At 33.1% G+C, this 27919-nt stretch overlaps 1 protein-coding gene across 1 annotated transcript in view; it reads left to right on the top strand.

The window, feature by feature from the left end:
- CFAP70 (cilia and flagella associated protein 70) overlaps positions 1 to 27919 on the top strand; it is a 71631-nt gene that overhangs the window by 3989 nt on the left and 39723 nt on the right. Inside the window, exons 5-13 of the mRNA XM_032469862.1 lie at positions 5376 to 5474; positions 5634 to 5713; positions 7963 to 8142; positions 10438 to 10620; positions 11681 to 11775; positions 15151 to 15250; positions 20156 to 20290; positions 26397 to 26567; positions 26753 to 26833. Coding sequence (XP_032325753.1) covers positions 5376 to 5474; positions 5634 to 5713; positions 7963 to 8142; positions 10438 to 10620; positions 11681 to 11775; positions 15151 to 15250; positions 20156 to 20290; positions 26397 to 26567; positions 26753 to 26833 — 1124 coding nt within the window. The remainder of the gene's footprint in view (positions 1 to 5375; positions 5475 to 5633; positions 5714 to 7962; positions 8143 to 10437; positions 10621 to 11680; positions 11776 to 15150; positions 15251 to 20155; positions 20291 to 26396; positions 26568 to 26752; positions 26834 to 27919) is intronic.

The following is a 27919-nucleotide window of genomic DNA, read 5'->3' on the forward strand; positions in this document are numbered from 1 at the left end:
AGTGTCCCAATTGCCTCCTTCCCTAGCATGTTGGATGGGAAAGGCAAAACTGGACCATTATTTTAAGTGTGTCACTGAACTCATGAGAAAGAAAAGGCAGTTCCTTTGTTCCAGAAACAAAGCAGGAACTGAAACCTGGAACTCTTGGACAGCTGCCATTGATGTGTGCTGGTGTTGGGGGAGAGGGCAGTACTCTAAAACCTACAGGCTTGGGTTTTAATGCTCTTACAGGGACAGAGACCTTGGGCTGCTGTAGATGCAGAGTTGAGACTGAGACTGCCCACCTCATCATAAGCCAAGACTCTCAAAAAGACTGGACTAGAACAAAATCCACTCACCATCATATCTATCTAGGCATTGTCTAGGCTAAGGAAAAAATCTCCCCTAAGAATTAGTAATCATAGATTTATGCCAATCATTAAATAATGTATATTTTCTTCAAACAGTACATGTTTGCTTATAGGAGTTTTATAGTCAAAAAACTGGAAACAACCCAGATGTCCTTCTGTGGATTCAATAAACTGTGGTACATCCATACCACAAAATGCTACTCAGCAATACAAATGAGCACACTACTGGTGCACACAATGGCCTCGATGATCTCCAGGAACTATGCTGAATGAAAAAGGCTAATTTATTTTTGTTGCCTAATTTTCTGGCCAGAACTTTTAATATTATATTGAAAAGAAGTGGTGAAAGTGGGAATCCTTGCCTTGAAATGCTTTCAGTCTTTCACCACTGAGTATAATGATCACTGTGGGGTTTTCATTTATGGCTTTTACCATGTTGAGTTAGTTTTCTTCTATTCTTAGTTTGTTGAGGGTTTTTTTTTTTAATGAAAGGGATCATCTCACTTTTTGCATCAAGTGAGACAATCGTGTGGATTTTTTTCATTCTGTTGAATCGGCGCTTTATATCAACAGAGTCGTATGTTGAATCATCCATGGATTCCAAGAATAAATCCCATTTGGTCATGGTATAATACCTGCTGCTCAATATGGTTTGCTAGTATTTTGTTGAGGACTTGTGTTTCAATGTTCATAAAGAGATATTGGTTTGTAGTTCTCTTTTCCTGTAGTGTTCTTGTCTGGCTTGGTGTCAGGATAATGCTAAACTCATAGAATGTGTTAGGACATATTCCCTCCTCTCCAATTTTTGGGAAAATTTTGATTGGTATTAATTCTTCTTTATGTGTTTGGTATAATTCACCAGTGAAGCCATCAGGTCCAAGATTTTTCTTTGTTGGGAGATTTTTTATTACTGACTCAATCTCCTTATTAGTTATAAGACTATTGATATTTTCTTTCTTTGTGATTTAGTCTTGTAGTTTTTGTGTTTCTAGGAATTTGTCCTTTTTAACTAAGTTATCTAATCCATTAGTGGACAATTATTCATAGTACTCTATTATAATGCTTTTAATTTTTGTAGAATTGGTAGTGAGATCCCCACTTTAATTTCTAATTTTAGCAATTTGAGTCAGCTCTTTTTTTTCTTAGTCCTCTTAGCTAAGCATTTGTCAATATTGATGACCTTTTCAAATAACTGACTTTTGGTTTCATTGATTTTCTCTGTTATCTTTCTATTCTGTATTGTTTTTATTTCTGCTGTAACCTTTATTATTTCCTTCCTTCTGTGAGCTTTGGGTTTAGTTTGTTCTCCTTTTTCCAGTTTTCTGGTTTCTTAAGTTATGTATAGATGCATACAATGGAATACTACTCAACCATAAAAAAGAATAAAATAATGCCATTTACAGCAACATAGATGGAACTGGCGATTGTCATACTAAGTGAAGTAAGCCAGAAAGAGAAAAAAAAATATCATGATATTACATACATATGAAATCTAAAAAAGGGACACAAATGAACTTATTTACAAAACAGAGACAGAGTCACCAACATAGAAAACAAACTTATGGGTTACCAAGGAGGAAAGGGGCGGGTGGGGGGATAAATTGGGGGTTTGGGATTTGCAGATACTAATTACTATATATAAAATAGATGAAAAACAAGGTCTTACTATAGAGCACAGGGAACTAGATTCAATATCTTGTAATAGCTTATAATGAAAAAGAATATGAAAAGGCATATATAGATATATATAGATATGTATCTATATATATCTATATATATATCTGAATCACTATGCTATACACCAGAAATTAACACAACAGTGTAAACAGCTATACTTCAGTTAGAAAAAAGACAATATCCACAGAGTAAAAGGGCAACCCGCAGAATGGGAAAAATATTTACAAATCATATATCTGATGAGGGATTAATATCCAGAATGTATAGAGAGCTCCTTAAACTCAAAACCAAAAAAGAAGAAAAAACCTATCTGATTCAAAAATGGGTAAAGACATTTGAAAAGACATTTCTCTGAAGAAGATCTACAAATGGTCAATAAACACATGTAAAAATGCTCAACATGACTAACCATTAGGGAAATACAAACCAAAACTACAATGAGATACAATCTCATACCCATTAGGATGGCTTCTATCAAAAAACAGAAAACAACATGTTGTCAAATATATAGACCCATTGGAACACTTGTGTACTTTTGTTGAGAATGTGAAATGGTCTAGTTGCTGTGAGAACTGGTGGTTTTTCAAAAATTTAAGAATAGAATTATGATATGATCCAGCAATTCTACTTCTGGGAATATATACAAAAGAATTGAAATCAGGGTTTCAAAGAGATATTTTTACACTCATATTCATAACAATGTTATTCACAAAAGGTCAAATGTAGACACATGTCCATTGACAAATGAACAGATAAGCAAAATGTGGTATACACATATCCAATAGGATATTATTCAGCTATGTAAGGGGAGGATGAACTTTGAGGACATTATGCTAAGTGAAAAGTAAGCCAAACACAAAAAGGCAAATATTATATAATTCCACTTATATGAAGTACCCAGAGTAGTCAAATGCATAGGGATAGAAAGTATCCCGGTGATTTTCAGGGTGAGGAGAGACTGGGGAGTTACTGCTTAATGGGTATAAAGTTTCAGTTTTAGAAAGTAAAAAGAGTTATGGAGATAGTTGTGATGGTTGCACAAAAAAATGAATGTACTTAATACCACTGGACTGATACTTAAAAATGGATAGGATGATAAACTTCGTATAATTTCTGTTTAACACAATAAAAAAGACATAAAAAATATTCTGCCATTGCTTTTGAAAATTTTGATAAAATGGACAGTATCGAGAAATTAAAATAGGAAAAATCTAAAGAAATGGGAGGGAGCCCATTAAAAGAAACTTAAGAAACACCAACTAATCACAACATGTGTGGACCTTATTTGCATCCTGATTCAAGCATTCAAAGAAAATGCTGTTGAGAGACATGAGGTCGAACAAAAGGAAAGGCATACCATGTTCTTAGTCAGGAATACTCAACATTACAAAGATATCATTTCCCCTAAGTTTGTAAGTTTAATGTGATTTCTATAAATCTGCCAACATTATTTTTTAAAATTATAGAGCTTTTACAGAAAAAAGGTTTTTAAAGTAAGAATAATCAGGAATTTCTGAAAAGAAAGTTAACAAGGGACCATTTGTCCTATATGACGATAGATAATAGTAAAATATCACAGTAAAACAATGTGGTGCTTGTGCATGCACAGACTTAAACAGTTTATTAGGACAGATTAGCAGGTCCAGATACAGTCATCAATACTTCTAGTAAGTTAGCATCTGACTAAGATGACATTTCACATCAGTAGGTGAAACATGTAGGGTGTAGGTAGCTATCTGGAAAAAATATAACTGATATCCAAAATCACACCCAGATAAATTCTAGGTGGATAAAATATATGTACAAAATTAAACCATGTAAGTATGTACAATAAGAAGTCATGGAAGTAAAACAAGTAAAACATAGAGTGGTGAAGTTTTTCTATTTCACAAATGCAGAAGCTACAGAAGGAAAAAAAATATTTTTTACATAAGTAACTGTAAAAAAAAAAAAGTCACGAACTGGAATACAGTTTGCAATTTTTTTTCTATACAAAAGGCAAATTTCCCTTTAAAGAGTTCCTACATATCAATAAGAAAAACAAGAAACTAATGGACAAATGTGCAAAATGCATGAAAGAGATGAAAATTTCTCAGAACAGGAAATATAACTTATTATTAAATGTATGGAAAGATGTTCAACCTCACTTTACTAAGAGAAATATAATTATGCTGAGATTCCATTTTCATGGTTACAAAGATCACAGAGTTTGACAATGTAAGTATGTTATCAAATTGTATTACCTTTGCCAAAAATACTGAAGATGAAGCTATGTTTATGGGAAACAAGGACTGAAAAACAAATTAAACATCGTAAGAAAAAAGACAAATCGGAGGATGAGACATTCTCTATAATAACTGGTCTGATGTCTTCAACAAATCAGTGTCATTAAAAAAAAGTATATGGGAGGAGGGACTGTTCTAAATGAAAAGAACGTAAGAAGCGTGACAACCAACTACATCTTGTGGTCTTTTGAACAAACCAGCTACAAAATAAATTTTGGGATCATTGAAATGTTAAATGTAGACTGGGTATTAGATGTATTAAATAATTTTATATAATGCTGTTTTCACATACTTACTAGGAAAGTGCCATATTTTGGACTTACATAGATTAGTGTTTGGGGTAAAATGTCATGATGTCTGTAATTTACTTGGGAGTATTTCTGCAAACATGAAGCAAATATGACATGCTAACTTGTTAAATCTAGTTGGTCATATGGATATTCATTATACTAATCTTTCTACTTTTTTATGTATTTGGAATTTTTCATAATAAATGTTAAGTACATACAAGAAGCAATTCTACAGTGAAAAACCTGGTGCATACCTTACATGCTCTGTAAGTCATTCCAAGGTCTGCTAAGCTCTATGCTAGGCAGTATGGAAAGATCTAGAACAGTGTTTTTCAAACTGCAGATGGTGATTTTTAGTCATTACTAAAATCAATTAAGGGAGTCATGACCAGTAATTTCTTATACATGAAATAGAAGAGGAACTACTGAAGGATTTTGAGTTAGTACAGATGAATATTACATGAAACTTTGTTATAATCATATGTATCAGTAAGTTTACACATGTGTGTACATTATTATGTTATAAAACCCTTTTAAAAAGTAATTTTACTCTTAAAATTTAAAGCAAAAAGTTTTCTTTTTAAAAGCAAAAATTTAATAAGTCGCTAAGGTGGTCCAGTATTTCCACTGGAAGTTACTAATAATGGTGCCTTCTCGGGTTTCAAGTTTGCTTCTTTTAACTTAAATTTCTTTGACAATGCTTTGTTTGTTGCATCTTGGTTATCTGGTGTGTGATAGACACATTCTCATGTTCTTTGTTTTGATTTTTGTAGTAACTATGACTGAAGTTTTACCAAAGGAAAAGAAACAGAAAGAGGAGAAAACCTTAATTCTTGGTCAAGCAGTGGTGGACCTTCTTCCTTTACTGGAAGGTCAGATGGATGATTTGCTTTAAAGTAGAAATAACAGAGCTCATAATATTTAGTTCTAGAGAAGTGCAAAAATCAGCCTCAATTAATTTGAGGAATTCAATGAAAAGATGAGCACATTTATCTCTGCCTAACCCTCTTTCTTTGGCTTTCTTTCTGCAGGAGAGAGTTCATTTGAAATGATGGTCCCATTGCACCCTGTGCCGGGCTCCCCCTTAGAATCTCTTCGATCAGGTGTTAAGGTAATCAGAGTTTTAAATTTCAGCATTTCACCCTGATACTCAGTCAAATCTGTCTGCTACTAAGGTTCAATTCAGTTGAGTCCAGTTCATTAGGCATCTTCTTTTCACAGGCACACATAGTGCTAGCTTCTGGGAAACAAAGATAAATAAGGCAGGGCCCTACCTTAGGAGTCCATAATCTACACATCATATGTTATAACCAGTGTGATTAAATGGTGGATGAGGCATACGGGCACAGAGTAGATACCTGTTACTTCGCCCAGGGGTAGATGTAGGGAAGGCTTTACCGTGGAAATGCCTCTTGAACTATGTCCTGATTGATTAAATTAAACAGTACATGAATGCACCTAACACACTTTCTGGAATGGTAACCTGCTTCTGGTTATTGGAGGTGGGAAGGCATGAACTGGTAGGCTGTGCTACTGTTTGTGTTCTGGGCTGTTTCCCAGTTCCTCTTGGAATCAGTGGCTTCCTGGGGCCCTGCTTTTGCCATTCTCAGTAGATACCACTTATTTCTCTGTAATGATACCTTATAGGCACTAAAACCCAACATTTTAAAATTGAACTTAGCATCTTCTTTTTATTTTAGTTATTTTGATTAGTGGCATCATTCATCTGTAAAATCATAAGACATACGTACAATCTACATTACATCCATGACTGCTCCCTTGGACCCTATTTACAACCAATCCCCAAATCAGCCTTTCACCAAATCTAGCCTTTTCTGTCTCCTAAGTGACTTCGGACTCTCTCTTCTTACCTTTATTCCTACACTTTATTGCCTTATAATCTCTCATCTAGAACATTACAAGTAGCCTTGTAACTGCCCTTTCCTCCCTCCTGTTCAGCCTTCCACTGCTTGCAGAGTGACTTAAAAGTAAATGTGATCTCATCTCTTCCCTTCCTTAGCATTGTGTAGTTCATGGATTTGTCCAAGTTTTTGCATAGTGATTTGCATGTTAAGGTACAATTTCCTTAACAAACATACAACAGCGTTTATTATAGATGCCTGCCACATATTGTCTCATCTCTTAGTACTTCCTTCCTTGTGCTATGTTCTAAAATCCTGAACTCCTTATTTACACTTAAACCGAATGTACCATGCTGTTTTCAGTCCCCCTCTACATGAGCTCTACTTTTTGTCCAGATTTGTTTTCTCTTTTTTTCCTCTGCTTGTCCAGATTGCACACTCCTATTCATCTTGTAAAACTCAGTTCAAATGTCACCATATTTTACTCTTCCCCACTCGAATAATTAATTACACACTTCCTTTCTTGATGTTCCTTGACTAGGGTACTTTGTATCAGTTCTTATTATAGCATTTATCATAAATTCTGAAATTTTAACATGAATTCCGTGATGAAATTCATCTTTGTATTCACAGTGATATAGTGAAGTGCTTGGCATATAATTAGCAATCAATGCATATTTTAAACCTACTTTTTATTGTATTCTATGTGAAAATGTCAGAGATATAGACATACATGTCTCTCACTCTGTATAACTGTATACATACATATTTCAAAAAATATTTTTTATTAAAAAGCATTACATCTGCCAATCCAGAATTTCTATTGGAGACTTAACTTGGGAATTTCCCATTAGTAGGATACTTAATTCTTTAACAATAATATTAATTATTCCAATTAATGTTGATTCCTGAAAAATAAAATGAAAATGAACAAATTCTTTTCTCCTCTCTAATGAAACACTAGCTATCTTGGATACATCACTAAAGTCAAATACCTGGCAGCTCTTCTAAAAATTCATTCCTGAGCTTACTCATGCTGTCCCAAAATACTTTCTCATCTTTGAAAAGTAGAAATATATTAAAGAATATGATTTTCAAATATTTAATAAAAACCTAAAAGCTTTTAAGCACTGCATTTAAATTTCACAAAAATAGTCACAAAATATAGACTAGCAAAAAAAGCACCCAATTTCAGTCACTCATGTGCAACTACTATTAACATTTCAGAATAGAACTTTGCAATTCCTCTTCTGTATGTATTTGTATACATACTTGACCTCAGTATAGTAGAAGGGAAGGGCTCTTGCTTAGGGATAAAGTTCTATTCTTGGCTCTGTCTCTAACTTATGACCTAGAAAAAGTTATTTGAATCCTCTCTATGGAAATCATTAAACTTGAACTTCTTACCTTGAACAGTGATGAGATTCAAATGAGATAATGCAAAAAAAGGGAGGCCTCTGGCATTTTCAAATTGCTGTATAATTTTATTCTTTTACAGCAGTGCAGTCTCGAAGTTAAAGTATTTGTTGCGGAGCCCTTATTGACCCCAGCCCAGATCTCAGGAGGCAATCTTCTGAAGGTCACATTGGAGGCTGCCTACTCTGTGCCTGAATCTTTCATTCCAACAGGGCCACTGCAGAACTACATGGTTGGTCTGCAAGTTCCATCAGCTGGAGAGGTAAAGACTTACAGCCAGATATTTATATAGATTTAAACCCTTATGTGGCCATCTATCCCTCACCTTCTAAAATTTCATTCAAAGCAAGCTCTGATAATGGCTGAGATTTATTTTAGGCTCGCAAAAATAAAGTTTACTTCTGTTTTATACATTGATGTCTATATTTATAGTTTATATATTATATATAAGACTAATATCATTTATATCAATAAATACATATTTATGGTAGAAAATATGTAAAACACTTTAAAAATGACAATTTTTGTATGTAGTATTTCTACCCAGGTTACTTTTATGTGTTTATTTTGTGAATATTGTATAATGCACTTTATTATACAAAACTTTCTTTTAATTCTAGGTTATTTTTCTTAGTCCAAGTTTCTGTAGAATGATTGTATATGGGTCTTTTGAGGCTCTTGAGAGAGATTTTCAAATTGCTTGCTAAAAGAATGTAATTAGTTAATACTCCCACCTGCTTTATTGCCATTTTACATGTTTAGTATAGAAGTCTCCAATTCCTCTTCACCATTTAACATTTCTATCACCAGTGCACAAGGGTTCCAGTTTCTCCACATATTCACCATACCTGTTATTTTCTGTTTTTTGATAATAGCCATCCTAATATATATGAAGTAGCATCTCCTGTGTTCTTGATTTGCATTTCCCTGGTGACTACTGATGTGGAGCATCTTTTCATGTGCTTATTGGCCATTTGTTTATCTTCTTTAGGGAAATGTCTATTCAGGTCCTTTGCCCATTTCTGAATTGGGTGGTTTGTTTTCTTGTTGTTGAGTTTTAGGAGGTCTCTATATATTATAGCTATTACCCCTTATCAGATATGTGATTTGCAAGTATTTTCTACCATTCTATGGGTTGCCTTTTTTACTCTGGTGTTAGTGTCTTTTGATGCCAAAAGTTTTTAATTTTGATGAAGTTCAGTTTGTCTTTTTTTTTTTTTTCTTTTGTTGTCTGTGCCTGTGGTGTCACAACCAAGAAATCATTGCTAAATCCTATGTCATGAGGCTTTCCCCCTGTGTTTTCTTCTAAGAGTTTTTGTTTGTTTGTTTTGGGGGGAGGAGGTAATTACATTTATTTATTTAAATTTTTTTAATGGAGATACTGGGACTTGAACCCAGAACCTTATGCATGCTAAGCATGTGCTCTACCACTAGAGCTATACCCTACCCACTTAGAGTTTTATATTTTACCTCTTATGTTTAGGCCTTTGGTCCAATTTGAGTTAATTTTTGTATATGGTATTAGATAAGAGATCCAACTTCATTCCTCTGCATGTGAATAACTAGTTTTCTCAGCACCATTATTTGGAAAGACTGTCTTGTCCCTATTGAATAGTCTTGGCACCCTTAACTTTGACAGTTTTTGCTAGCTTATTCTTTTTGGGGGGAGGAGCAGATTTCTAAAGGTTCTTACTCTGCCATTCCAGAAATGCCCCTCCTTCACAGAAATTTTTAAGCTTAACACAAAGAACTAGGATAGTTGAGTTATAGGGTATGCCAATTTTAACTTTTACTAGAAACTGCGAAATTGCTTTCCATAGTTGTGCCAATTTACAGTTTCATCAACTATGTATAAAAATACTATTCTCTCACAATATTGCCAACATTTGATATTTTCAGACTTTGCCAATCTACGTTTAAAATTGCATCTCATTGTTTTAATGTGCATTTCTCTTAATGATATATAGCATGTTTTTATTTAAATGTTGGATTTTCTAATTTCCCTTTCTATATATTGCCTGTTTATAACTTTACCAATTTTCTATTGCAAGTATATTTTAGATAAATTATAGATATGAAAATGCCTATAATTTAGCCCTTTGTCAGATTTGTTTGTTTTTTAAAAGGTAATTATTAAAAAGGCACATCATGACTCTCATATAAATACAAAATGACAAAAAGGATTTAAACCAATTCCAAGGAGAATCCGAACAATGGAGCCATATATAAGCAACTAGGAATGTTGGAATAAATTTGCTAGTAATTCAAAACTTGTCATCAGCCACAGGGCAATAATCAGTTACATCTCCACTGGACAAAATATATATGCATATCATGGACAAGAATAATTTGCATTATCAGTTTTCTAGAAATTACAAAATTATAAAATAGCACAAAGACAATTAAGGGGACAGGCCTTTCTATAGAATCAGATAATCACAGAAGTGTCTGTTAGACAACATCCCATATTTCATTGAAGAGTCACTTCTGTAATCATTTTTTGTCCATTTCAAATTCTTTCACAAAATTTCCTGATATATGGTGTTTATCTTTATAGAAAGACTATCCCATTTTCTTCAAGAATGGAACTCTGAAGCTTGGAGGAGAACGAGAACCTGTTCCTCGGCCCAAAAAATGGCCTATTGCCAACATTCTGGCTCCAGGAGCTAATAACATTCCTGATGCGTTCATCATTGGCGGGCCATATGATGAAGAAGAAGGAGAACTCAACCACCCTGAGGTGAGAGAACTGTGTAGTTTTTTGTGATAATCTCAGTGCACTGGGATATAAACAGCTTGTAAATCACAATAGTTAATATACATTTGTCACCTCTTAAAGTAAAACAATTATATGTCAGAATAAAACACTAATCTATAAAATTGTGATTAAAATGTTTCCTGACTTTTTAAGTCCAGCAAACAAAACAATTGATTTAATTCATATTTACCCTTTATTTTATTTTAAATTTATTTATTTATGAGTAGGCAGTAATACAATCACAAGTCAAAATAAAAAAATAAGGGATATGCAGTTAAAATATCCCTCCTACTCCATGTCTCTTCCTCCTGATTCCTTCCCAGATCGTCACCCTGTTCTGTTTTACTTTAGATAACTAGTTCTTAACCCTGGTTGTTCATTAGAATTACCTAGGGAGCTCTTAAAACAATAACAGTGGTGAAGCTTTAACCCAGGTCAGTTACCTAAGAATTTACTTTTAAAATAATTACAATGCCCAGGTGTTGATTTTTTTTAAGATGCTCTCAGATAATTCTAATATGCATTCAAGGTTGAGAATCACTGATTGAGGTTATGTGAGTGAATATTTGGCATTTAGTACTGGATTGATGTAAGGATAATATAAGTAATTTATTCTAGGTACTTTATTTAATAGAAAAGTACCCTAATTTCAAAATTGTAGAATAGATAAACAAGATTATACTGTATAGCATAGGGAAATATATACAAGATCTTATGGTAGCTCACAGAGAAAAAAATGTGACAATGAATATATATATGTTCATGTAAAACTGAAAAATTGTGCTCTACACTGGAATTTGACACAACAATGTAAATTATAAAATCATTATAAATCAATAAAAAATGTTAAAAAAAAAGAAAGAAAAGTACCCTAAAATTTAAGATGGTGATAGTATTTTCAGTAGTAATCATACTTATAGTACTAATAGTAGTAGTCATAAAAGTGTTGTGATCAAATCTATTAAAAGAATGTCCACAGATTAAGCAGGATGCAGCCATGGCATACTGAAAGAATAAAAGTCTCTGGCTTATTATTTTACAGGACAGGGAATTTAGGAACCAAGCAGAGTGCATGAAGAAAAGGATTACTTGGGACTTGGAAAGTCGCTGCTACCTTGATCCTCCTACAGTGGTCAGGTAGGAATAGGGAGGGAATATGTCTAACCCACAAAGACTGTAGGTGGGAAGAAAGTTACTATTTTTTTAAAAAAATTATTTATTTTATTTTTTGGAGGGGAGGTCATTAGGTCTGTTTATTATTAGTTTTTTTTTTAATGGAGTTACTGGGGATTGAACATGCCAAGCATGTGCTCTACCACTTGAGCTATACCCTCCCCCTGAATTATTTATCTACATTTGAATTAAGGTGATCTGAGATTGTCTTCCTCCACATCTGCTGATAACAGAGGCTTCTAGTGATGGTGGCTTAACCATGGTGGATTCTTATTTCTCTTTCGTATAAAAGAACTCCAGAGCTAGTATGTATGGTGGCCCTACAGTGTTATCAGGTATCCAGGCTCAATCTTTCCTTTTGCTCTACCTTCTTTAACATGTGCCTTCCGTCCACAAAGTTGTCTCATGTTTCAAGATGGCTATTGGAGCTGAGCCTGCACATTCATATTCCTGGGAGAAAGTTGGAAGAGGGGACTTTTTATGTTTATGAATAAGGAAGGTCATACGCTAGCTGTGTTAGCCCCTCTTATAGAACCTTCCTGGAACCTGACAACCTCTGTTTACATCTTATTGGTCTTTCTGTTGATGTAGAAGGGGCTAGAAAATAGTGTTTTTGTTGTTACCAAGATTAAATCAGGATTTAGATGCCAAATAAGATTAAGATATTTAATTTTGTGTGGGTAACTATCATCCTGTGTCACAGTGACCTGGTGATTAGGGACAGGTAAGAAATAGAGGATTATCAGTGTATGTGTAATCTGAATGAAAAACTCTGTTTTGTTTTGTTTTTCTCAACTAATAGACTATTTTTTAGAACAGTTTTAAAATTACAGAAAAACTGATCAGATATTTCAGAAGTCCTATATACTTCTAGTTCCCAACTTGTTAGTGGTGTATAATATAAAGGTACATTGTTGGATTTGATTTGCTGATATCTTGTTAAGGATACATTGTTGCTATTATTACTTTGAACAATTATCTATTTGACTAATTAAAAATAAGAAAAAAATTTAAATTTGTTTTACCTTAATCTATTTCATTCTCTAATTGACTTCCTTTCTTTATGTAGATCCGAGTTTCTGACCTATAGCATTTCCTTTTCTCTGAAGAATTTTAGCATTTTTTGCATGGCAGGTCTACTAGCCACAAAGTCCTTCTATTTTTGTTTGACTAAGAGAGTCTTTACTTTTCCTTAATTTTTGAAGGATAATTTTACTGGATACAGAATTCTAGGTTGGTGGTTTGTTTTCTTTCAAAACTTTGATTATTTCATACCACTCTCTTCTTGCTTGCATGGTTTCTGAAGGGAAGTCCGGTGTATTCTCATTCTTGTTCGTCTATAGGTAAGGTGTTTTTTTTTCCCTCTGATTTTCTCTTTCTATTTGGTTTTCTGCAGTTTGAATATGATATACTTATGTGTAAAAATTTTTTTTTTTTTTGTATTTCTTATGCTTGCTGTTCTCTGAGCTTCCTGGATCTCTGGTGTCTGTCATTAATTTAGTAAAATGTGCAGCCATTATGACTTCAAATATTTCTTTTGCTCTTTTCTCTCTTTCTTTTCCTTCTGATATTCCTGTTATACCTTTTGTAATTGTCCCACAATTGGATATTCTCTTGCAATTTTTTCATTTTTCTCCTTTCCATTTCAGTTTAGGAAGTTTTTATTGGTGTATCTTCAAGCTCACTGTTTCTTTCCTCAGCTATGTCCAGTCTATTGATAAGCCTATCAGATGAACTGTATATTTTTGTTACAGTGTTTTTGATTTGTAACATTTCTTTTTGATTCTTTCTTAGAATTTCCATCTCTTTGCTTACATTACCCATCTGTTCTTGCATGTTCTGCTTTTTCATGAGAGTCCTTAACATATTAATCACAGTTATTTTAAATTTACTATCTGATAGTTTCAAAATCTGTGTCATATCTGAGTCTAGTTCATATGCTAGCTTTGTCTCTTCAGACTGTATTTTTTCTTGCCTTTTAGCATTCCTTGTATTTTTTTTTCTTGTAGTTTTTTATTGAAAGCTGGACATTATATTTTGGGTAATAAGGAATTTGATAATTAAGTTTTTTAGGTGAGATTTTATGTTAATCTGGCTAGGGGATAGGCTATGTTTAATACTTGCTGTAGCTGCAGGTGCTGGAGCACCTTCAATGTCCTTCTTTTGCTCCTCCCCTGTTGTCTTTGGGTTTGCTAAGAACTCTTTCCTAAATAGGGTTTGTGTATTCCAGTCTCTTACTTACAATCCACTGTCATTATACTGGAATTCTGTTGATGTTATGGAATGTGTTGGAAAGGGAAATGTTCTATAATCCTGTGAATTAATCTCAGTATTTTAATAGGTTTGAGTCCCCAGGTTTTGACTTCTTGAGTGTATAAGTCTTTTTTTCTTCCTCTCCTCATGTGAGACAGGAAGGTTACACAGGGTTGGAGTTGTCTAATTGCCCTCCACCTTGGTCAGAGAAAACTCTGGTGAACTAGTTTCCCTTAAAGAGCAGGCCTTTGTTAAGAACACTCTGGATATACTTTAAAATGGTTATCTTTCCCTTCTCCCTGCCTTAGGGTATTTTTCTCCTGTTTACACTGTGAGAATCTGATGGGGCTCCTTGATTTAAAACCCAGCACAGTGTGGGGACTCCCCTATGACTGAGCACCCTAGAGTTTTTTAACTCTCTGGCTAGTTCACGCTTAGCCTCCAGCAACTTGTCAAAATTATCAAAGTGTTTCTACCAGTTACTGGCTCTAGTGGCTTCTGATGCCTGTAAGCTGACCTCAGCTGCAATTCGCTGTACTTGCCTGTTTCTCCAAATTGCCAGGTGGCATTTGCCACTGAACTTACTTCTTGGATGGATCTAAGAAAGATCATTGATTTTCAATTTGACCACCTTTTTTCTTGTTGTGAGGACAGAAGTGACAACTTCCATGCTCTTTATGTATCAGAACTGACCCTGGAAGTCCTACTATGATTATTTTCACAGTAGAAATAAACTTATTTAATACCATTTGCATACTTGTCTGATTGTTTCTTTAGAGTAAATCACTAGAAGTGAAATTTCTGGGTCAAAGACTGAACATTTTAAGACTTTGGATTCATATTGTCAGGTTGCTCTAAAAATGTACAGTTTGCTTCTGATAGCAGCGTTGTATAATTATTTTTATAATTCCTCCTGGAATCTTACTAGATATGAGAAGATTTTTTAAAACCCACATACCTAATAAGAATTTTTATATATGTGTATTCCATTACTTTTTAAGAGAGAACTAGTTCTCTTTAACCTAAATTATACTAACCTCATTTTTGCATATAATACTAGTGGGCTGTTTGTTTCTTGATTTGCAGTTTTCAGAAGCGAATTGCTGATTGCCGGTTTTGGCCTGTAGAGATCACAAGAATTCCTCTGGTTAGTGTACCCAAAGGGAAAGCTGCTAAATTTGAAAAGGTAAATTTGTTTACTTAAAAATATTTTTATAAGAAATGCTGGGTGAGATCCAACCTATTATTCTGCTTCTAATTCTGATACCAAAGGAAAATGTAAACTGATGTGGCTGCTTCCTAGGGTGACCAACTTGTCCTGATTTGCTCAAGTTTCCTGGTTTTAATGCTGAAAGACTCATGTCCCGGGAAATTCCCTTCTCCCTGGCAAATTGAGATGACTACTCACCCTAGTTCCCTGTTGTCCACTAAAAATTATTTAGGCTTTATTCCCAGATATCCTATTTCCCTTTAGCCCTTTATTACAGTTTTGCATACAAAATAGCCTTTTAATAGGTCAAAAGTAGTTAAATATTGGCAAGTATGTTTCCACATAATACATCTTAATTAATTAATTAATTAATTGTTTTATTGAAGTATAGTCAGTTTACAATGTTATGTCAATTTCTGGTGTACAGCATAATGCTTCAGTCATATATGAACATACATATATTCATTTTCTATTCTTTTTCACTATAAGTTACTACAAGATATTGAATATAGTTCCCTGTGCTATATAGTATAAGCTTGTTTATTTTCTGAACTTATTTTAGATTTACCTACTTAAAATGTTTTGGCCTGTTAATTAGAGTAAGGATTCATACATATACTACTAGTCTGAAAAAATATAACTTTGGTGACCCTAGAATAAGCTCTCCATTGTTTTTTGTTCATTTATCATAAAAATAAATGTATTTGTCCAAATTACTCTGTTTCCAATTCATCCCACTGACTGTGACAGTTGCGTCCTGTCATGCTGAAGAAGAAAACCACAGGAAATAGGCCAAGAAATGTCCACTGCAAGAGGTCTTTTTTATTGAAATATAGTTGATGCACAATATTATTAGTTTCAGGTGTACTACATAATGGTTTGATACTTGCATACATTATGGTGTTCACCATGATAAGTCTAGTAATCATCTGTCCCCATACAAAGTTATTATAATATTATTGACCACATTTTTTGTGCTATATATTGTATCTCTGTGACTTATTAATTATATAACTAGTGATTTGCACCTCTTAATCCCCTTCACCTATTCCTCTCACCCCTTCAATCCCCACTCCCTTCTGGCAACCACTCGTTTGTTCTTTGTATTTATGAATCTGTTTTTGTTCTATTTTATTTGCTTTGTTTTGTTTTTTCAGTTCCACATATAAGTGGGATAATGTGGTATTTTTCTTTCTGTCTGACTTATTTCACTTAGCATAATACCCCCTAGATCTATCCATGTTGTCACAAATGGCAAAATTTCGTTTTTTTAGTAGCTGAGCAATATTCCATTGTACGTATGTGTGTGTGTGTATACATATGTATATGTATCTCACATCTTCTTATCTGTTCATCTTTAGATGGACACTTACGTTTGCTTCCATATCTATTTTAAATAGTGCTACATCAAACATTGGAGTTCATATATCCTTTCGAATTCATGTTTTTGTTTTCTTTGGGTAAATGCCCTAAAGTGAAATTGCTAGATCATATAGCAGTTCTGTTTTTAATTTTTTGTGGACCTTTCATAGTGTTTTCTATAATGACTCACCAATTTATAATCCCACCAACAGTACCTGAAGGTTCTCTTTTCTCCACATCCTGACCAATGCTTGTTATCTATTGTCTTTTTGATGATAGCCATTCTTACAGGTGTGAGGTGATACTTCATTGTGGTTTTGACTTGCATTTCCCTGATGATTAGTGATGTTGAGCATCTTTTCCTGTGTCTGTTGGCCATCTGTTTGTCTTCTTTAGAAAAGTGTCTCTTCAGGTCTTTTGCCCATTTTTAAATCAGACTTTTTTTTTTATGTTGTGTTGTATGGGTTCTTTGTATATTTTGAATGTTAACCCTTTACTGGGTATGTTGTTTGCAAAAATCTTCTTCCATTCAGTAAGTGGCCTTTTCCTTTTATTGATTGTTTCTTTCATTGTGCAAAAACTTTTTAGATTGATGTAGTCCCATTTGTTTGTTTTTGCTTTTGTTTCCCTTGCCTGAGGAGACATCCAAAAAATACTGCTAAGGCTGATGTCAAAGAGTGTACCACTTATGTTTTCTTCTAGGAGTTTTATGGTTTCAGGTCTTGCATTTAAGTCTTTAATCCATTTTCCGTTTCTTTTTATATATGGTAGGAGAAAGTAGTCCAGTTTGATTCTTTTGCATGTAATTGTCCAGTTTTCCCAACACCATTTATTGAAGAGGATGTATTTTCCTATTGGGTTAATATCTGCAAATCAATCAGTGTGATACACTACATTGTTCTTGCCTCTTTCATCATAGATTAATTGACCATGTAAATATGGGCTTATTTCTTTGCTATCTATTCTGTTCCATTGATCTATGTATCTGTTTTTGTGCCAATACCATACTTTTTAATTACTCTAGCTTTGTAGTATAGTTGAAATCAGAGGGCATGATATCTCCAGTTTTATTCTTCTTTCTCAAGGTTGTTTTGGCTATTTGGGGTCTTTTGTAGTTCCATATAAATTTTAGAATTATTTCTTTTAGTTTTGTGAAAAAATACCATTGGTATTTTGATAGGGATTGCACTGACTCTTTACATTGCCTTGCATAGTATAGTTATTTTAAAAACATTTTTCTTTCAATCCATGAGCATGATGTATCTTTCCATTTGTTTCTGTCATCTCCAGTTTCTTTTCCTCAGTGTCTTATAGTTTTCAGAGTACATTTTTTTTTTTTAACCACATTGGTTACATTTATTCCTAGGTATTTTATTGTTTTGGATGCATTTGTAAATGGGATTGTTTTCTTAATTTCTCTTTCTGATAATTCATTGTTAGTGCAACAGATTTCTGTATATTAATTTTGTATCCTGCAGGTTTACTGAATTCATTTATTAGTTCTAGTAGTTTTGGGAGGTGTCTTTAGGATTTTCCACATATAATATCACATCACTTGCAAACGGTGACAGTTTTACTTCTTTTTTCCAATTTGGATTCTTTTTGTTTCTTTTTGATGTCTGGTTGTCTGATTGCTGTGGCTACGACTTCTAATCTTGTGTTCAGTAAAAGTGGTAAGAGTGGGTATCCTTGTCTTGTTCCTGATCTTAGCTTTTTACTGTCGAGTATGATGTTGGCTTTAGATTTGTCATTTATGGCCTATATTGTGTTGAGGTACATTCTCTATCCACTTTGTTGAGAGTTTTTATCATGAACGTTGAATTTTGTCAGATGCTTTTTCTACATCTGTTGAGATGATCATATGATTTTTATTCTTCAGTTTGTTAATGTGGTTTATCATATTGATTGATTTGCAGATATTAACCCATCTTTGCATCCCTGGGATCAATCCCACTTGATTATGGTATGATTCTTTCAGTGTATTGTTGAATTAGGTTTGATAATATTTTGTTGAGGAGTTTTGCATCTATGTTCATCAAGGATATTGGCCTGTAATTTTCTTTTCTTTTGATATCTTTGTCTGGTTTTGGTTTCAGGGTGATGCTGGCCTTGTAGAATGAGTTTGGAAGCTTTCATTTAGCTTCAGTTTTTTGGAATAGTTTAAGAATGTTAGGCATTAACTCTTCTTTAGCTGTATTGTGGAATTTACATATGAAGCCATCTGATCCTGGACTTTTATTGGTTGGGAGTTTTTTAAATTACTGATTTAATTTCTTTACTGGTTATCGGTCTATTCTTATTTTCTATTTTGTCCTGTCAGTCTTGTGAGTTTGTACATTTTTAGGTACTTATCAATTTCTTCTAGGTTGTCCATTTTATTAGTGTATACTTTTTCAAGTTATCCTTGCTATAGTTTTACTTATACATGTCTGGTCCTTGCTGCTTGTTTATAAACTCTCTAAGGGTAGTGATCCTGTCATAGACTGCTGTGTATCATCCACAGTACCTAGCATGATTCATGGCATATAGTAGAGACTTAGTAAGTACTTAAATTATTTTGCAGATTTTTAAAATAGGCTTTTTTACATAATAAAAATATTACTACCATGTGAACACTTCTCTTTGTAGTATATAGTATGCATTGGCTAACATTCCTTAGGTTTCTAAAACAACAGAATATTATCACATGAAGACAGGAGTTTTAATCATTTCTAATTATTGTTAAATCAGCAGAATCAAAGACATTACTTTTAATTTATGGAAATTAAATGTGTTTTATTTCACTAAGTTGATTTTTCCTTATAAGAGTTTTCTGTGGCAAACCATACAACCACTAAAAATTATATTAAAATATATCTACGGACATGTCCTTCATGTTTGTAATGAGAATTTAGATGAGATTAGGGATGGCAAATACATGATAGCAGACTGTCATTTTTCCTCCTTCATCCATGGCAGATGGTACCGATCAATCAAAGCATTCTTTCCTTTTGAACCCAGATAAGGACACAGAATCTTTCTTAACACAGTATTCTAAAACACCTCCAGCAATTGAGTAGAATTTAAGCATAAGTTAGATCCTATTTGTCATCACAGGCCACTTCCATTCATATGAATCTGTGAACTAAAGCTAAAGGCCACAGCTTCTTATTTCTTTTAAGCTTTTCTTGTTATTATTATTGTTTTTTGCAAAGCTTCACTTTTCCTAAGAAGCAACATGGTGAAATTGATTTTTTGGTTGAATATATGTATTATCAAATAATTTGAGTATGTTGACCCAACTACTATCTTTACTATTTATTAACTCTATTAATATGTATTATCTCAGTGATCATGTTATTATTAAATCCGCTTTGAAGTTAAGTAAGTGGAGACCCAAAATGTCTATATAATTGGCCCAAATCAACTAGTTAAGGAGCATAGCTAGTTCCTAAACTGAGGTTGAATTGCTGAGTCAACACCATACCTTATGCTGCATTACTCTGTAGCATTAACAGCTCTCTGTTTCTGTTTCTTTAGACTGATGATGAAGGTCAGCTTTCATTTCATGGTGTGGCTTATGTTAATATGGTGCCATTGCTGTATCCAGGTGTGAAGAGAATTCGGGGAGCTTTTCATGTTTACCCTTACCTTAATAGTACAGTGTATGAAAAGGTAAGAAAAAATTGTATAGAAGGTATCATTCTAATTTATCCTTTATATATGTGTTTACTTACATCTATAGCACATACATCTTAGCAATTGATTTTTGGAACCAATTGGTATACTGGGATGTTCAATATAGAGCCTTAAAGTCATTCTGCCCTTGAACCTTAGAAACTTTAGGATAATGAAAAGCCAAAAACTGAAAACAACCCAAATCTCCATCAACAGGTGAACAGAAAAACAAATTCTGTGGTCTATCCATACAATGGAATACTGCTTAGCAATAAAATCCATGCAGTGTGGATGAATCTCGAATACATTATGATAAATAAAAGAAACCAGACAAAAGAGAGTGTATACTCTATGATTCCAATGAAATACAGTTATAGGAAAGTAACCTATGATGACAAAAAGCAGATCATTGGTTACTTGGGAACAGGGATAGAAGGAAGACTGGACTGCAAAAAAAATGTGAGGAAAGTTCTAGGGATGATGAACATATTGGTTATTTTAATGGTGATGATGGTTTCACATGTGTGTACATATGTCAAAATTGATCAGATTGTCTACTTTAAATATGTAGTTTATTTTACAGGCATACCTCATTTTATTGTGCTTAACTTTATCAACTCTTTATAGATATTGCACTTTTTTACAAAGTGAAGGTTTGTGGCAACCCTGTGATGAGCAAGTCTGTGGATGCTATTTTTCTAACAGCATGTGCTCACTTTGTGCTTCTGTGTCACATTTTGGTAATTCTCACAGTATTTTAAATGGTTTCATTATTATTATATTTGTTATAGTGATCTGTGATCTGTGTTGTTACTAGTATAAATGTTTTGGCATTCTTTAGCAATAAAATATTTTAAAATTAAGGTCTGTACATTTTTTAAGACATAATGTTATTGCACACTTAACAGATTACAGTATATAGTGTAAACATAACTTTTATATGCAATGGGGAATATGTTACAATATTTTATTTATTAAGATTTATTAAGGTGGTCTGGAACTGAACTCGCAATATCTCTGAGGTAAGCCTGTATTTCAATTTTACTTCAATAAAGTTGGATACAAAATCTTTAGAATAATGAAAGAAGTCTATTGTGTTAAGTATGCAAAAACTTAAATCCATGATATGAGTCTTTAAGTTTTCAGATGTTAAAATCTTAAAATCACCCATCTATTGAGAGAACATATATATATTATTTATTTATTTTTATGTTTAAGCAAAAAAATCAATTTTATCCTGTTGCTTTTAGGAGAAAGTGAGGCTTTGTAAAATAACAATAATAACAATAACATATTATTATTTCATCATTGTTTGGACACCTATTTCTCAATAGTAGAGTCAAGAAAGACCCGTCATCTTTGTGGAAACCAGCTGAGTAATAAACTCTATATAAGTATCCTTTGAATCAGAAATCACACTTATAGGGATTTATCTGAAGGGAATAATTTAATAAGATCAAACCCCTCATATTCATGAAAACTTTGAGGGATCAATAATAGCAAAACTAAAATAAAGATTAAATGTCTAATAATAGAGTAATGCTTAGTAAGTTTTTGTAAATAAAAATGATGGAATATGCACCCAATAAAAAAGATAAACAATAATGTTTTGTAGATAGTTAAATAGAAAAAAGAATGCAAAAATTTTATGTATAGCATAGATCATAATAAATTCCAAGTGAGTTTATTAAAATAAGTTAAATGTGAAGGCTATAAAAATAGAAGTGGCTATTAATTAAAGATAAGAATTAAAGGAAGACTTCCTGTACTTGAAAGCAATGAAAGATGTGAAAGATTTTGATTACAAAAAATGAAAATCTTCTATATATAGAAGAAACCATCATAAACAAAATTAAAATGTAACTAAAAAATTGGGGAAAATGAATACATATCAGAAAAATGTTACTATTCCTAAAACATAAAGCCCTTCATCATATCAATCATATCAAGATATTTTTGGTGAATCTGAATGAAACAGTATATCATTTAAAAAAAAATGTTTTTGAACTAGATGCTCAGACTTGTTCACTTTATTTATTTATTTTTAATTAAAAAAAATTTTTTAGGTCAGGGCAAGAAGTAATTAGGTTTATTTATTTTTTCAGTGGAGGTACTAGGGATCGAACCCAGGACCTCATGTGTGCTAAACATGCACTGTACATGTACTCTACCACTGAGCTATAGTCTCCCCTCCAGGAAACAGTATATTCATAATCAAAAGATTATGGGTTTTGACATCCAAGGGCTTCTGCATTGAATTTTGGAGCTGCCATTTACTGACTTTGGGCAAGTGACTAAATTTCTCTCAACTTTATTCTTCATTAAATGGAGACAATGCTTGTCTCCTAGAATTGTTTTACATATTAAATGAGATAAAACATGTAAATGTACTAGGGATGTAGTTGGCACGCAGACATTTTTACCTATTTTATTATACCCACATAATAGGAGACTGTTGTACATACATTAAAAATTATCCTTATGAAAATTAAAAAAATATGAGAGGATGCATGTGATAGACTGTTAAATGAAAAATCAGGATATAAAAGTATAGTCACTATGATCATAACTTTTTAAAAAATATAATCGTAATTTTTAAAATATATGAAAAATATTGAGGAAAAAATATTTCTGGCTACGTCTGAGTGAGGAGGTTATCAAATTTTCTCCCCGTGAAAGCAACTGTAAAGCTAGACAAATTGACAAAATGCCATTTCAGTGCACTGGAAATTGACCAAAGGCATCAAAAAACTGAGAAGCAGTAATGCACGAAAAACTGTGGAATTTGAGGCATTGTTGCCTAGGTCTGTTCTCAAACTACCTCCCTTCTCCCCCTGCTCTATTTTAGCTTAATCAGTGCAATAATTCTTCTAGGGCAGGATGGGTTGAGAGGACCAGCAACTTTGCTGCCACAGAGAAGGCTCACATAATTTAAAGCAGTGGGTGAAGGACCCATGCCCAACAATGTTGTTGGTTGAAATGGAGATCTCAGTGGAGAGCAACCAGCATATTGTAAGGCAAGTCCTAGGAGAAAAGAGAAAGAGGCAGGAATGATATATGAAAAAATAATGTCTAAAAAATCCCCTGTTTGATGAAAATGTTAATCTACATATCCAAGAAGTTCATAGAATTCCAGGTAGGATAAGCCTGTGGAGATCTACAATATACATTACAGTGACCTATTGAAAGAAAAAGAGAAAATCATGAATTCAACAGGAGAAAAACAACTCATCACTTACAGAGGAGTACCAACATGGTTAACAACTGATTTTTCATCTGAAACAGTGGAATCCAGAAGGCAGTGGAATAACAGATTCAAAGTGCTGAAGGAAAAAGCTGTCAACCAAAAATGAAGGCGAGATAAAGACATCTGTAGATAAATAAGTATTGAAAGAATCTGTTGTTAACAAACCTATCTTGCCAGAATTACTAAAGGATGTCCTTCAGCTTGAAAGGATATAAACCAAATTGTATATTAAATCTACAAGAAGAAATGAACTGCACTAGAAATGTTTAAATGTAAGTTAGTATAAAAGATTTTAGAAATATATTTTTTCTTATTTTTGTTCTTAACTTCTTTGAAAGACTTGATTGTATAAAGCATTAATTATATTATTTGGTTTGTAACATACACAGATCTAATTTATATGATAATAGTACCGTAGGAGGGAGGATAGAATGGAGCTATAGTGCAGTATAGTTTCCGCATTTTACCAGAATTAAGTTAGGATCAATGTAAAATAGATTACGGTTAGTTTGGATGCATATTGTAATCCCTAAAGCAACCACTAAGAAAAGTGTATGTGTACATATGCCATACACATACTCACAAGTACATATATTTATTTAACATTAAAAGAAGGCGTTTAAAGGAGTAACAGAGGAACAAAAAAGACAGAAGATATATAGAAAACAAATACCAAAAAGGCAAATATAAATGTAAATATTTCAACAATAACGTTATATGTGAGTAGTCTAAACACCCCAATGAAGGGACAGAGATTATGAGACTGGATTCAGAAAAATCGATTCGAAAAAGACAAATGTTATATGATACCACTTATATGTGGAATCTAAAAAATAATACAAATGAATCTATATACAAAACAGAAACAGACTCTGACATAGAAAACAAACTTATGATTATGAAAGGGGAAAGAAAGTGGGAGGAGGGATAAATTAGAAGTATGGGATTAACAGATACAAACTACTGTATGTAAAATAGATAAGCAGCAAGGATAGACTATAGAACACAAGGAATTATATTCAGTATCTTAGAATAACCTATAATGGTAAATAATCTGAAAATATATATATATCTGAATCACTTTTCTGTACACCTGAAACTGACAGTATTGTAAATCAATTATACTACAGTAAAAAAAATTCAAGATTCATGATATGCTGTCCGTAACAGATACATTTTGATTCAGACACACATAAGGTGAAGTAAAAGAATGGAAAAGATATACTATGCAAGTGGAAAACATAACAGAGCAGAATGGGTATATTTATATCAGACAAAATAGAGTTCAAGATGAGAAATATTACTAAAGACGTAGAGTGGCATGTCGTAATGATTAAAAGGTCAATTAACCAGGAAGATAAGATTTATAAATTATAAATTATTATGTATAAACTATAAATGTATATACACTTAACAACAGAACCTCATGATACATGAAGCCAATCCCAAGAAAGGTGAAAGGCATAATAGACAATTTGATAGTAACTTTAAGAAATTTCAGTATTCTACTGTCAATACTTACAGAACAACCATGTAGAAAATCCATGTTAAACATAAGCTTACCATACAACTGAGCAAATCATTCCTAGGAACCTACCCAAGAGAAATGAAAATCTGTACTTACATAAAGATGTGTATGTGAATGGATAGCAGCATTACTCCTCATTGCTAAAGACTCATAACAGTCCAGATGCCCACAACCAGTGAATCAGTGAACAAATTGTGGCATGTCTATACTAGGGAAGATATGCTAAATAGTCAATAAAAAGAAATTAATGTAATATATCAAAGTTACTAAATTTTGACTACATTTTAAATGGGTGAATTATAAGGAATATTAATTATATCTCAATAAAACTGTTTAAAAAAAGAATGACTGATACATGCTACAATGTGGATAAACCTCAAAAACATTATGCTAAGTGGAAGAAGGCAGACACAGTGACAGCGTATTGTACAATACCACTTATATGAAATGTTCTCATTTCCAGAGATGTTAATATTTGAAAAATGTTGCATCTTAGAATATATGAAGTACAGGAATTTTGGTAGAAGTAGTAGCATTGTGAGTGATATTTAGTATTTACAATTTTTTAATAGAGTTGGACTATCTTTTAGAAGGTTTACTGAGATATAACTAACATATAATAACTGCATATATTTAAAATGTACAAATTTAAACTTTTGATGTAGGTTTATATCTGTGAAACTATCACCACAATCAAGATAGTGAAAATATCCATTATCATCATCTGTTTTTCTTCTCTCCCACTTCTGTCCATTCCTTCTCTCTCTCTGTTTTTTTTTTGGGGGGGGTCTTGTTCTTTCACTCAGCATAAGTCATATTTAGATTCATGCATGCTGTAAAATTTAAAAATTATTTTAAGCTTATTTTCCAGTCATTTATCTGTAGTTTGAATTTTCCCCCATACAAGGTTCCTTCGAAATTTAAACTTGCACTGTTCTTCCAATTATAATTGATAGACTAGTAGTAATTAAGCAGATAATATTTCTTGTACAGAAATAAATTCTACCACTTAAAGTTAATTTGAAATTATGTGTTAAAGTTTAAAAGCTTTCTGGTAAAATTTATGAGACACCAAATCAAGTCAGGTTGAAAGTTCTCTTGCTAATTTAAAAAATAAGAGTAGGTAGCTAATTTTCTGTGATAGTTTCACCTGTTCAGCAAGTATGGTAAAGCAATGAAGCTTTTTACTTCTTCTGTCTATTTCTACTTCTACGATATTGAAGTTATCCAGAAAACTAAATGATGTTAAAGAATAATATGAGTTTCTTTTGAGTTTGTCTCATTTGCCTGTGATGCATTGCATTTTTTGTTTGTTTCTCTCTTTTCAGACCAAGTGTTTACTTAGCTTGTTCCGAGATGCTGGCCATCATTTGATTCAGAATAATAAAATAGGAGGAATTAATTCTCCACTGCCCAAACAAGTTGCTTCTAAGAACCTGAAAGAAGATAAAGCAGTCAAAGAAAAGGATATGGAAGGAAAGTCTAGGCCTGGAGATGTGGTAGGTTTTTTGGAAAGTGATGATTTTGTAGGTTTTGTTCCATTCCAGGGGCTTGCACTGATTTCTCAATCTGGTGAATTTCCTCAACTTAGTTTGCATTTTGATGCAACAGAATGATCCTTGCTCCTGCAATTGTGAAGACTATGTAAGAATTCACTGTTTGAAGTGTGTTCATTTTCTTTCAGCAAGCATCTAGCATAAAATCTCAGAGCTCAGATACTCCTTTGGAAATTGAACCTTCTCTATGCAACAATCCAGAAGGACAGGTAAGTATGCATAAAGAGTTTTAAAATTAAGTTTAAATTCATCAGTCCTTTACTGAGCAATACAGTATGGAATAGTGGAAAATGCTCAGGAAAATGCTCATTATCTGAATAACCATTCCATATTTGCCATGATAGTTTATAACTTTTGGTAAATTTCATTGTCTTGTTGAGACTCTCTAAAAGGAGTGGGTACCGGGTTAACTTTAAGGTCCTTTCTAGCTTTAAAAATGTGTATCTTTTATTGTTTGTAGTATATTAAGCATTATGAGGGATCCAAAGATGTATCATCTGCAGCATTTATTCATTTGTTCTCAGGACACTCAGCACTCTGGTGGGCAAAGCAGACTGGTACATAACTAACTGTAATACAGAATCTTGATGAATGCTGTAATGGAAGTACAAATGAAAGTGCTGTGTGGGCTCAGAGCAGTCAGATGCGGCAGTCTCAGAAGGCTTCAGGAAGAGCTAAGGTGTGAAAGAGAACTCTTTTGTCAGATGAAGATGGGAGGAGAGGAATTTCAGGGCCAGAGAATAGCTTGAGTCAAAGCACAAAGAAGGTAATAAATTCAAGGTACATCAGTTAATTCAGTGTGTGGTATAGAAATGAAAAGAATGGTTCTAGAAGGAGATGAGAAGAAGAGAGAGGCTGAGTTGGGTTGTAGACTTTGAAAGGCTTGCTACAAAGTTTGGGCTTCATTCTATAGGTGATGAGGGACTCTTAAGCCTTATCTTGGAGACTCACATTAAAGGTTTTTGTCACATAGAAATAAGATTTCATGAGTGTTTCAGGGCAGTTCTCTTGCTAGGATGTGGAAAAGAGAGATTGAAGTTGTGGTAGGGGCTTCAGACATCAGTTTATAGGTTTTTCTTACAGTACAGATAAGTGTTGATGACAGTTTAATTTAGGGAAGAGGTTGTAGTCAAGAAAGTCAGAAACCTGCAGAGGCAAAATGTAGAATTGGAAAGCTTTGGAGTGTTGAGGAAGAAAAGTTAAACATAACTCAGGTTTCAAGCCTCGCTTTCTGGAAGGATGATAAAATCATTAAGAGAAAAGTCAAAATAGAAGTTTATACAGGAGAAATGATA

Source organism: Camelus ferus, chromosome 29 (assembly GCF_009834535.1).
Source record: "Camelus ferus isolate YT-003-E chromosome 29, BCGSAC_Cfer_1.0, whole genome shotgun sequence".
Lineage (NCBI taxonomy): Eukaryota > Metazoa > Chordata > Mammalia > Artiodactyla > Camelidae > Camelus > Camelus ferus.